The sequence below is a fragment of the Andrographis paniculata genome, unplaced genomic scaffold (genome assembly GCF_009805555.1).
Source record: "Andrographis paniculata isolate CXL003 unplaced genomic scaffold, ASM980555v1 Contig5END, whole genome shotgun sequence".
Lineage (NCBI taxonomy): Eukaryota > Viridiplantae > Streptophyta > Magnoliopsida > Lamiales > Acanthaceae > Andrographis > Andrographis paniculata.
The window spans coordinates 4,481,041-4,493,922 of record NW_026137595.1 but is presented as its reverse complement, the minus strand read 5'-3'; the positions used below and the strand labels follow the sequence as shown (position 1 = coordinate 4,493,922).

The window sequence follows — 12,882 nt, the reverse complement described above, 5'->3', positions numbered from 1 at the left end:
CCCCCAAATCACTCAATTCCTTGATCACCTTGATGCGATTAGACTCTAATTCAACTATATTGATTAATCAAGGCCTAAGAACACTTAGAAAACTACGAACAAGGCTTGCTAGTGTTGGCCAAAAATTACTACTAATTGTGTTTTTGAGATCAAATTCAAGAACACTACTCACATTTGACAACTAGCAATGGATTGGAACTTCCATTCATTTCCAACAATTATCAACTATTTCCAATTAAAAAAAAAAATTCAACAAATCTTCATCACGGACTGGAATTTATAGATTTCCAAACAAAATATGATATAAAAAACAGCTTGGATAAAAAACAATGGATCGGATAAAAAACGATTGGATCAAAAAGGCATTGAGACATATGATCGAACACATTGAGATCAACTTGAAGCAAGTATGATAACCGCTCTGATACCAAATTTTTATGACATGGATAGGGTCAAATCCATGACATCTAGTCTCAATTCAAGAGAAGAATCAACTACAAAATCGAATAAACGAACCGGCGGATAATTTGGAATCAATCGATGAATACTCCTCTCGAGCAAACACCTTCATGAATCCATACGAACTGTTTGAGGCTTGTGAATGCTTCTTCCATCTCTCACGTAAGCTGCATTCTGAAGGCTCAAAAATTAACCCTCTCGGTTGATTGGAATCACTCCAATGGATGGTTGAAATCTCTCCGAAAAGAAGAAAACTTCTTCAAAGTGGTAGTTACTTTCTGAAAATGTATGGAATATGTTTTACAAGTAGAATATAAGGAATATATGCTAAGAAGACCTAATCTAATCTGATCTATACATCTAATCTAAAAATCAACGGCTCACAACCTCTAAACAAAGTAATGTCTTTGATCGGGTACGAGTCGCGATTGGTCCGCCGATATTCGGGTTCGGGTCACCCGACACCATGTCACATGTCCTTTTGCTTTAAGTCATTTGCTTGAATCAACTGTGGTCACTTCCGTTGAAAAGGGATCCTTCTCGGCCTTCACTTCTTGTACTTCATTTCCATCCCAAAACATTAACTTTTGATAGAGTGTCGAAGGCACACACTCGCATGTATGAATCCAAATTCTTCCTAAGAGAGCCGAATAGAATGGCCTACTATCGATCAACATGAAATTTGATGATATTTCCTTTCTCCCCGCCTAGACATTAAAAGTGATCGTACCTGCCGATTTGTAAGAGTTTCACACAAAATCGGTAAGCCATACAAATATAGAAATCAAATCGTCACTAGTCTTTCCGAACTTCCGTAGGGTCTCAATTGGAAACACGTTCACAGAAGCTCCGCTTTCCACAAAAACTTAGTCAAGCAGATAGCCATTCATCGAGACCCGAATGTGCAAAGGCTTGACATGTTTGTTTTGGCCAGGCCCGACCTCTTAAATTCTATCATGTTTGCCACATCATTCCATTTAAAGATAGGTTGTTCATCAACGGCAACTTCCTCTAACTCTTGAAATTCTTCCAGAGCTTTGAATTCTTCTAGAAGCTTCTCCACTTGCTTTGTTTTTGGAAAAGACTCCACAGCCTGATTCCTTAGCGGCTTCACAGCCTGCTTTCTTTCTTGAAGTGGCTCCACAGTGTGCTTCATTTCTGAAAGCGGCTCCATAGTCTATTTTCTCTCTTAAAGCAGCTCCACAACTTACTTCCTTAGTGGTTCCACAGCCTCATTTCTTTCTTGAAGTGACTCCACAGCCTGCTTCATTTCTGAAAGTGGCTCCATAGCCTACTTTCTCTCTGAAAGCGGCTCCACAACTTGCTTCCTTGGCGGCTTCATGGCCTGCTTTCTTTCCGGAAGCGGCTCCACAACCTACTTCCTTAGCGGCTCCATAGTCTGCTTCCTTTCTGAAGGTGGCTCCATAGCCTGCTTCCTCGGCAGCTCCATGGTTTGCTTTCTTTCTAGAAGCGGCTCCAAAATCTGCTTCCTTAGCGGCTCCACAGGTTGCTTCCTTAGCGGCTTTACAGCCTGCTTTTTTTCTATAAGCGGCTCAATAGCTTGCTTCTTTTTTGGAGGCAGCTCTTCCATCTGTTTGTCTTTCAGAGACAGCTCATGTAACCTTTCCTCCTCCATACGAGCCTCCAACTTTCTTTTTTGAGCTCGCCTCTTTTGAGTCCTGGCGAGTCCCCTTATTGCCCCCATAGCGGAAAGCTTCGGCTCATTCACAATCCATTTTTCATTCTCTTTCACGATAGGAGGCTTCTGTGTCCCTTTGGGAATGATGATGATTTGGTCAGCCGTGGTAATAGTCCAAATCCGTTTCCCATTTGTGACTTTCACTTCTGCTATGATGGCCTCCGGCTTGGGTCATTTGTATACTTTCCTCTTCTCCAATCCTGAGGCTTTCGGACTTGGGTGACACCGACATTAAGCTCCCTCTTGACCATCCTTTGTCTTACCTTCTCCATATTCGAACTTGAGACTTTATCAAATGTCACTCTTGTGAAGACGGCTTTTTTAACGGGTGCCTTCGGTCCTAGACAGTCTTGAACCAAAGGTTTTGACGGCTGGGTCCTAATTCTGTCTTTCATAAGCCCTTTAGCCGACATAGTATTAGCAAAAGGAATTAAACCCTTTGGTCGGCTTCAATGTCGGACACAAATAAGTCTTTTAGAATTTGCTAATTTTGTGGTCAAAGCTTCTGCCTCCGCAAAGTCCTTTTCTTCTAAAGTCGCTAGGGCTTCTACCCCTGCAGGCTCCATTTCTTATGAAACCTCCATAGCCTCTGGAGTCTCTTCCCATACAGCCTCCTTTTCGTATGGAGCCTTCATGGTCTCTGGAGCCTGTGTCCCTACAGAGTCCTTTTCATATGGTGCCTTTGCTCTTACATCCTCCTTTTCGTTAGTAGTCTCCACGGTCTTTAGAGTCTCTGCCTCCGCAAATTTTGAAGCTTCCATGGCTTCTGGAACCTCTGCCTCTGCAGACTCCTTTTCGACTGAAGCCTACACAACCTCTGGAGTCTCTGCCTGCATAACCTCTGGAGTTTCCATGGCTTCTGGAACCTCTGCCTCCACAGACTCCTTTTCAACTGAAGCCTCCACAGCCTCTGGAGTCGCTGCCTCCACAAGCTCTGGAGCTTCCATGGCTTCTGGAACCTCTGACTCCGCAGACTCCTTTTCAATTGGAGCCTCCACAACCTTTGGAGTCTTTGCCTCCACAAGCTCTAGAGCTTCCATGGCTTGTGGAACCTCTGCCTCCGCAGACTCCTTTTTGACTGGAGTCTCTACCCCTGCAGCTTCTTTTTCATATGGAGGTGAATTTTCCGCGCTCAAAGTGGCACTAAGCTTATATTCAAACCTACTTTTTGAAAATGCCCTCCCTATGCAATCTGCGATGATATCAACGTCCATTAGAGGCTTGGCCTTCTATTGATTTGGTGTCAGCGTCTGCACTCTAGTTGTCTGCTGATGGAAGGTTGGCAATTGCATCTTTGCAATTTGCCCTCCTTGCCCTTGTGTTTCGATGATCCTCTTCCATTGGAGATTAGCCATGTTCGGATCATGATATCCCCATGGTGGCGTTGGCGCATTCCACTTAGATTGTCCGCTTAATCGCCCTGGCTGGATCATGCCAAATGCTGGAAATTTGTTTGTCCCTCGTGGAGGCTCAGCACTGCTCTTCAAAACTCTGACGGAGAAGGGGTTCCAGCCCTCCGCAGCTTGTTGGCTCCAGCGCTCCGCAGGCTGTTGGCTCCAGCCATCCGCAGGTTGTTGGTTCCAGCCTTCCGCAAATTGGTAGTTCCAGCCCTCCGCAGGCTGTTGGTCAGAGCTGCTAATGAAGCAGGTTATGGAGCCATTTCCAGAAAGAAAGCAGACCATGGAGCCGCCAAGGAAGTAAGCTCTAGAGCCACTTTCAGAAAGAAAGCAAGCTGTGGAGCCGCTTCAAGAAAGGAAGCAGGTTGTAGAGCCGCTTCCAGAAAGAAATCAGGCCATGGAGCCACCAAAAAAGTAGGCTACAGAGCCGCTAAGGAAGTAGGTTGTGGAGCCGCTAAGGAAGCAAGTTGTGAAGCCGCTTCCAGAAAGAAAGCAGACCGTGGAGCCGTCGAGGAAGCAGGCCGTGGAGCCACCTTCATAAATGAAGCAGGTTGTAGAGCCACTTTCAAAAAAGAAGTAGGTTGTGGAGTCGCTTTCAGAAAGAAAGCAGGCTGTGGAGCCGCTAAGGAAGCAAGTTGTGGAGCCGCTTCCAGAAATAAAGCGGGCCATGGAGCCGCCAAAGAAGCAAGTTGTGGAGCCGCTTTCAGAGAGAAAGTAGGCTATGGAGCTGCTTTCAAAAATGAAGCAGGCTGTGGAGCCACTTCAAGAAAGAAAGCAGGTTGTGGAACCATTAAGGAAGCAAGTTGGGGAGCCACATCCAGAAAGAAAACAGGTTGTGAAGCCGCTAAGGAACCAGGCTGTAAAGTTTTTTTTCCAAAAAAGAAGCAAGTGGAGGAGCTTCCGGAAGAATTCAAAGCTCAGGAAGAATTTCAAGAGTTAGAGGAAGTTGTCATTGACGAAGAGCCTATCTTAAAATGGAATGATGTGGCAACGATAATAGAATTTAAGAGGTTCGAGCCTGGCCAAAACCATAATGTCAAGCCTTTACACATTCGGGTCTCGATGAATGGCTATCCGCTTGACCAAGTTCTGGTGGACAATGGAGTTTCTGTGAATGTGTTGCCAATTGAGACCCTATGGAAGTTCGAAAAGACTAATGACGATTTGATTTCTACATTTGTACGGCTTACCAATGTTGTGGGAAATTCTTACAAACCGGCAGGTATGATCACTTTGAATGTGCAGGTGGGACAAAGGAAATATCATCATATTTCATGGTGATTGATAGTTGGCCATTCTATTCGGTTCTCTTGGGACGGAATTGGATTCATGCATGCAAGTGTGTGCCTTCAATACTTCATCAAACGTTTATGTTTTGGGATGGAAATTAAGTTCAAGAAGTGAAGGCCGAGGAGGATCCCTAGTTGACAGAAGTGACCACAGTTGATTCAAGCGAACGGCTCAAAGAAAAAGGACATTGGCTCAATGGAAGCGATCCCCCAGCCCTTTTGAGGAGGGCATTGTTGGACTTGGGTCCAAAAACACCTGAACGTGAAAGAGGCTCAAAGACAAAAGTGGAGCCAGAGCTCATTGGCCACGGAGCCGCTCAACAGCAATGGAGCTTCAAGCCTCGGAGCCAAAGACTGCTGCGGAGCCGAAGGCAACAGCTTCCATTGGATTGTGGTGCTTCCACAGGGCCGGAAGCAGCAGCCTCCATGGACCTTAGGGCAGTAACTCCTTGGACTATGACGCCTCCATCTCGGAACAATGGTTCCATAAGGTCAGAAATTCCATTAGGTTGAAAACAAATACCTTCATTGGACTGCGGTGCTTCCACAAAGTAGAGGAAGGTTGCCTCCAAAAGATAGAAAGCAACAGCTTCACATCCCCATGGACCGGCTAGAAGTACGATGGAAACAAGTCGGAGTAAGCGACAAATCTAGTCTAGAGGCAATGGAAGAAGTATGGAGCAAGTGGAACCCGGTCCAAAGGCAATGGAAGCGGTTGGGAGCTGATGGAAAGAGGTTACCAGGTGGTTGATGGAAGGAGGTTACTAGGTGGTTTACAGAAGGTTACCAGGTGGTTGGGAGATGATGGAATGAGGTTACCAGGCGGTTGAGACTGGTGGAGGAATAATTGGAACTGCTCATTTTAGTGGGAAGAGGCAGTTATTCTATCTTAGGATTAAAACTAGGAAAAAACACATCACACACATGCACAAGAAGATGAACTCGCATATTTTTCTATTTCCTTTTCGTAGTTTTTAGTTTCCATTTATGCATTTTAATTTGAATTACTTGTCTTTATGTTTCTAGCATATTTGTATCCGTTTTTCAATAAATTTATCCGAGTTTTAGTAGATGTTAGTTTAAATCCATCAAAATCGGTCATTTAGGCTCAAAGCCTCGTTCAGGCTCGAAGCTGTGTGCAGGCTCCACCAAAGGAGCCACCCCAAATCCGACGACGGACAGGCTCTTTGGAGTACTTCCGGAATCTACAACAAAAAATCGACGAACGGTCTTGGAACCTCCGAATTTTAGGTTCCAACACAGAGCTTTAATGCTCTTTTCTCCTCTTTGGTTATGGAATTCAAAGGAGAATCACCAGCCCTTGCCATGGCTCGATCCGTTGATGAAAATCCTGCCTCATCTTTCTTTATTCATCCAAATGAAAGTTATGGAAGTGTGTGCATTCAACCTGAACTTAGAGGAGCAAACTATGCAACCTGAAGCCATTCTTTTCTTTTAGCTCTTTCAATTCGGAACAAGGATGGTTTCTTGGATGGCACCACTCTTGAACCAGCACAAACACATCCTACACGACATGCTTGGACTCGGTGCAAAAATCTCATTCTCGTTTGGCTTTTCAACTCCATGGCACCCAGCCTTGCATCTACTGTATTCTACATGAAAACAGAAAGCCAAATCTGGAAAGCTCTTCACAAACGTTTCTCTGTTCCCGATGACAACCGCATTTGCAAATTGCAGGGTGAACTCTATCCAATGGCACAAGGTTCTAAATTAGTGTATGAATATTATACCAACCTTATGGTGATTTGGGAGGAACTGTGGTATTATCACCCACCACCACACTACAAATGTGAACTTTGTAGCAATGAGTGTTTTCAAGGATTTCAAGCTCAACATGAACAGGACCTAACCTTCAAGTTTCTGAATGGGCTGCATGAGAGGCATTCTGTCATCCGGTCACAACTCAATCAAAATTCTTTCCCTGTATTGGATGAGGCCTACAATGTTGTCCATCGGGAAGAGTCACAACCACAATACACTAAGCTCACTTGGGAAGACACAACATCTATGGTAGCCATAACAAAGAAAAGAAATAGGAAGGAGCTCACATGTTTTCATTGTGGAAAGAAAGGACATACTAAAGATAAGTGCTACAGACTTATTAGATTTCTAAAGGACTTCAAGTTCACCAACAGCACACCAGCTCGGCCGTCCATCATGCACAAGGACCTGAGCCATCAGTTTCCTTCCACCCTCCATCACAGCAGCACCTTACAGTTTTAGATCATCATGCATTTGCACAACCTGCTGAGAGACAAAATGCTTCACAGAGCTCCCTGCAGGCAGATTATGGGGGTGGTATACCTTCATTTTCTGGTAATAACACTGAACCTACTCTCTCCATATGTTTTTCTATTACAAACCCTGTCATCTCTTCCACCTTTACCTCAAGTTGGATTGTAGACATCGGTGCTACAGATCACATATCCGGAAACATTTCCCTACTTTCTCATCTCCAGCCAATCACTGGATTTTTGGTCACATTGCCTAATGGCACACGAATCACAGCCAGTCATGTTGGTTCTGTGTCTGTCACCTCTACTATCACTCTATCTGAAGTTCTCTTAGTCCTTAGATTCATCTGCAATCTGTTGTCTGTCAGTAAGCTCACTACTTCACAACAATTTCGTTTTATTTTTTTTCTAATGAATGTTGGTTGCAGGCCTCACCATCGTGGATGACGATTGGAGTTTCTAAGCAAGTAAATGGCTTGTACCTCCTCCATTAGGACTGCAATCGATCTTCTTCTCTTCACCAACCATTTGCTCAATCTATTTCATCTGTCATATGGCATTTTCGCATTGGTCATGCCCCTTCAAAGATCCTATCTCATCTGAAAGATAATGGCGTTATACATAGATAGCCAACTAACTATCTGTGATACTTGTCATCGAGCCAAACAAAAACAGCTCAAGTTCTTTGTTCATGTCAAGAATACTGTCATTCCTTTTCATATAGTTCATGTTGACATTTGGGGGTCGTATCATGAAGAGTCTTTAGCGGGTCACAAATATTTTCTTACCATTGTCGATGACTTTTCCCGATTCAATTGGACTTATCTTATGCATAGAAAATCTGAAAAGGCGTTGCTTATTCAAAAATTTCATCGATTTGTTATGACTTAGTTTTATTCTCATATCAAAATCATTCGTTCAGATAACAGTGTTGAATTCAATCTCACTTCTTTTTTTGAAGAAATGGGGATAATTCACCAACGTTCTTGTGTCTCTACTCAACAAAATGCAGTTGTCGAGCGTAAACATGGGCATCTACTCACTGTAGCTCGTGCCTTGTTGTTTCAAGGAAATCTTCCCATCAAATTTCGGGGAGATGCTCATAAATAGATTGCCTTTTCGTGTCCTTGAATATCAAACACCATATCTACTCCTAAATCGCAGGTCACCTAACTATGATCATCTACGTACGTTTGGTTGTTTGTCTTATGCGTCCACCTTACCCAGTCATCGTTCAAAATTTGACAGCAGATGTATTTTCATTGGCTATCCTGCTGGGATAAAAGGCTACAAGCTATATGATTTGGATGATCATTGTGTTTTCATATCTCGTGATTTCATTTTTTATGAGACCGAGTTTCCTTTTCAGGAGCAGCCATCGATATCCAATCCTGGTCCTGAAAGTGTCGATCAAAATACATCTATCCCATTCATTCAGTCTTCCATTACTCTTCCATCCATCTCACCGCCTGTGTCACCCACACCAATTCCCCATCTCAATTGCCTCCACCTTCACAGGCAATTCCATTCACCCTGATACCCTTACTGGCAACCAAACATCTCCTGCCACCTCACCTGCACACAACGTCCATTATGATTCTTCCCAAATACCTGAATCAGCTCTGCATCGACCTTCCAGAACTCGACGCCTGCCACAACACCTCTCAAACTATATTCTTGATTCTCCCTCCCGAATCCATTTTTGATAGATATCCCCCAGTTACACCTTCCTACCTTCTGGAACCTTCTGCATGTGGGGAGGCTATGAAGCATTTAGAATAAGTGGAAGCTATGCGTGAGGAATTGCAAGCCGTTACTGATAATCATACTCGGGATGTTGTTCCTCTACCTTCCGGGAGAAAGGCAATTGATTGTAAATGGGTGTATAAGGTAAAGATTAAAGTTGATAGAACTCTTGAACGTTATAAGGCTCGGTCGGTTACCAAATGATACAACCAACGTGAGGGTTTTGATTACCATGAGACTTTCAGTCCCGTGGTTCCTCATACTACAGTTCGTCTTCTGATTGCTCTTGCAGCTTCTCACATCCTGTGGATAGAGCAATTAGATATTCATAATGCATTTCTTAATGGAGAATTAGATAAGGAAGTTTACATAGAGCTTCCAGAAAGTTTTCAGCATCTCACAGGTGCTCCTTCTACTCCAAATCAGGTTTTTCGGTTGAAAAAGGGCTTTATATGGTTTAAAACAAGCCCTTCAATGGAATGCAAAATTCACCGAAGTCCTCATCCAACTTGGATTTACTCAATCATGAGCAAATCCATCGTGCTTCTTTCAACACAAGGATCGGGGTCCATTTTTTGTTCTTCTTGTGTGCGTTGACGATATAATTCTTTGCGGTAGCTGCTGGTCCAATGTGGAACAAGTGATGCATCTTTTGCAACAGCAATTTTGAATGCACCTTCTTGGACGGCCCCGGTTATTTCTTGGAATGGAACTCACACATACAACAAATGGGATTCTTATAAGCCAAAGGAAATGCAAGATGGATCCCATTCAAGAATATCGATGTATTCAAGGGAGGACTTATGCTACTCCAATTGAGGTTCAACACAACTTCAGTGCAGCTAGTTCCACGATGCTGGATGATGCATCCATGTACCGACAAATTGTTGGTAAATTACTCTATCTCACTTTGACTCAAGTGGATATCACATATGCGATACAGGTTCTCTCTCAATATATGGATAGCCCGACAAATTTGCACATGAGGGTTGCACTACGTGTATTACATTACTTAAAGAAAGACCCAAATAACGGTATGTTTTTCCGAAATGACTCACCATTGGAAATAACAGCTTATTCGGACAGTGATTGGGTTGCTTGCATGGCTACTCGACGGTCAATTACAGGATATTGCATTTTCTTGGGACATTCATTAATCAGTTGGAGATAAAAAGAAACAATCAGCGGTAGCTCGGAGTTCAACGAAGGTGGAATATCGTGCATTAGATGCATGTGCATGCGAAGTTATGTGGATACAAAATATGTTGGCTAAACTTCAGGTCACTCTTCTTGGGACTTCAAAGCTTCTATGCGACAATCGGAGCACAATTCAGATTAGCAAAAATTCAGCGCACCATGATCGAATCAAACATTTTGATCTCGATGTACGTTTTGTTCGAGAGAAAGTTTAGGATACTATGTTGATTGTTGAACACATTTCGACGAAAGAGCAATTAGCTAATATATTGACTAAAGGCTTATCAGGTTCAATATTTCAGAAATTATTGTTCAAAATGTGTTTGCCGGAGCCCAACCACATTTTGCGGGAGGGTAATAAATTCCAGAGTTTGTGTTGTGTTGCTAGCATTATGAATTGGAGCAGGGTCACCATTTTTGTCTTTTGTGTAACAAATTACCTTCGACGTGACATAAAATTGTTGAGATAGTACAAATTAATTGTTATTAGTTCATAACTAAAAAGGTAAGTGTTTTTGGTAAAAAATATAAAAACAGATAAATTTTCTCTCCAACTTTCTCTCTGTTTTCTTTTATATTTCATTTATGTTCTCAATCTCGTAAAAATTATTAATTTTTTTTTTGTTTATAACGGAGAATTGATAATCTTTTTATAATTGAACTAAAACTTATTGTTTTTATATTATTAGAAGCACTTTTTATTTTTTACCTAAATAATTTTATAAATATTAAAAAAATCTGTGAATGATAAATGGCAATTGTTTAAAATAGAGCAAACACATCCTCCGGTGTACTTGCCCGAAATGTAATTTGAAATGCCAAAGCAGTGTAACACGACGATTATTATACAATATTCCTGGCTGTGGCTGCAACTATTTTCCGTTAATTAAAGTGATTATTGTTTCCCATCCATAATGTAACAAAAATCTGGAGTATTGGCCGCCATGCGAAGACTATGTCCATGACTGGAGTGGAGTACGCAAGGCAACATTCCAAGTTTGGGGTGAAACAGATAGATAGCTAAGCTGATGTAATTGTAATTGTAATTGTAATTGAGGACCTCCTTAATATATTTCTGTATTTATCCAATGCCCACAATGGCCAACCAAATTCAATCACCGTTTCTGCTGCATCTCTCCGATAACACTAATTCTTTCAACATACTCTTACCGCGAGAACCAAACTTTCCAATTCTCATATTATTCTTATTATTTCAATCTTGACTTCAACTAGTTTGGATTTATATAACAACCTGGCAGATTCCTGGGTGTGTGTGTGATCGTTTCTAGCAAATTGTATGACGGCGGAAGAGTGAAGAAATGGCATCAGCAAAGCTGAGTCAAACGACGTCGTTAGCAACCTGCTGCTTATGCTTAGCTTGTTTGTTTCTGTTGCCAATTCTGAAAAAACTCATCCGGCTGTTGTTTCTGTTTCTTGTTGTTCCAAATATTATGTTTTTTTTGTAGAATTGCAACAATCTGCAATTTATCTGACATTATAAAAATCTCTTGGTGGTGTGAAAAAACGAATCTCCGGGCTTACAGCTATGGGCTATTTCACGCTTCTTCTGATTACAGCTTTCTAAGTTAATAATGTGGTTATTGGGAAATGAACGAAACCAAGCTTAACTGATATCTGCCTTGTGTTTAAGTTAGCAAACTAGAACTAGAACTAGAACTAGAACTAGAAGCAGCATGAAAGCTTCAGCGTTTTTTGTTTTAATTTGTTCCTTTCCTTTCCTTTCTTTTTAATTAGTCAGATTTTAGAATATTCTTCTCTAGTGACTTGAGTGCATTGCAATCCATCGAGTCAAGTCTGATCGATCCATCTTCGCAGAGGGGGTCATATCATATGCTATTATCATAACACCAGTCTTGATGACGGCTAATGTTCAAGAATTGTATGATTTTTTTGAGCAACAAATGAATGGTGATCCTCGTCTGTTTTCGTTTATTTCTCTCAACAGGAGGCTGTTGCTGGATAGAAACCTATCAGGAGAACTTGGTCGTTTGTCTTATTTGCAGATAGTGTGATTCTCCTCCTGTGGTTTAGAGGCATGGCCTATTACAGTAAAAGTATGATCGCTATGCATTCTGTTGTGACGCATTCCTAGTAATTGTTTCGAGCATTTCAACTTTGAAACTTGTGTGAGTACAAATACCTCTTTGGTCTTCTTTCAGCATTCTTTTAACATTATGCAATTCTTACTGCTATCTTGCAGGCTTCTCAGTGGAAATCGACTAACCGGTTCCTCGCCTCAAGAACTCGGATATCTGTCCAATTTAAACCGAATGCAGAATGGAATATCCGGACCAATTCCCCTGTCCTTTGCCAACTTGAGCAGTGCAAAACATTTGTAACACACACCTGCTGACTATTTCTGTTTGTTCTGATTTCTACACTTGAAAGTGATGCAGTTTTGGTCTCGACATTTTTCTAATGATTCTAACCTTTTTGCTATGCTATATCATCATCAGTCACTTTAACAACAATTCGTTCAGTGGTCATATACCACCCGACTTGGATGTCATTCATTCTTAATGTCTTGTTCTGTTTACTGAAGGAAAAAGTTTATTCAGGTTGCTGGATAATAACAACTTATCCGGAGTTGTTCCACCGGAACTCTCAGAAATGCAGTCTCTGCTGATACTGTATATATGGTTCATTACACATTCGCAGTTTGGAAATCAATCGTATACAGAAAGTCTCATTTTTATTATCTGCATTCTTCTGTTTTCCAGGCAACTTGATAACAACAACTTCACCGGGAGTATATAATACCCTCTTCTTACATTGACGTGCCTCTCCTGCTGAAGCTGTAAGTCCTACAACCCCTGCAA

At 41.9% G+C, this 12,882-nt stretch overlaps 1 protein-coding gene and 1 long non-coding RNA gene across 3 annotated transcripts; both read left to right on the top strand.

Moving 5' to 3' along the window:
- The first annotated feature begins 8,890 nt into the window (after positions 1-8,890).
- On the top strand, positions 8,891-10,257 carry LOC127258789 (uncharacterized). The gene is made up of 4 exons (XM_051285782.1): positions 8,891-9,020; positions 9,138-9,271; positions 9,789-9,879; positions 10,007-10,257. Exons 1-4 carry the CDS (start codon positions 8,891-8,893, stop codon positions 10,255-10,257), a joined length of 606 nt encoding a protein of 201 aa, XP_051141739.1.
- Positions 10,258-10,948: 691 nt separating this feature from the next.
- LOC127258825 (uncharacterized) lies at positions 10,949-12,842 on the top strand. 2 transcript variants are annotated; one of them, XR_007840366.1, is made up of 4 exons: positions 10,949-12,117; positions 12,264-12,398; positions 12,622-12,693; positions 12,784-12,842. It is a non-coding gene; the product is annotated as an uncharacterized LOC127258825 (long non-coding RNA). The 2 variants fall into 2 exon arrangements; XR_007840367.1 differs by having other exon boundaries at positions 10,949-12,398.
- The last annotated feature ends 40 nt before the right edge of the window (positions 12,843-12,882 follow it).

Excerpts from the sequence above, each read along its gene's own strand:
- LOC127258789 (XM_051285782.1), top strand. The coding sequence starts at position 8,891 with ATGCGTGAGGAATTGCAAGCCGTTACTGATAATCATACTCGGGATGTT. Across the intron at positions 9,021-9,137 it reads AGTTGATAGAACTCTTGAAC|CTTCTCACATCCTGTGGATA; the intron begins GTTATAAGGCTC and ends TTGCTCTTGCAG. Across the intron at positions 9,880-10,006 it reads AAAGAAAGACCCAAATAACG|TTGGAGATAAAAAGAAACAA; the intron begins GTATGTTTTTCC and ends TTCATTAATCAG.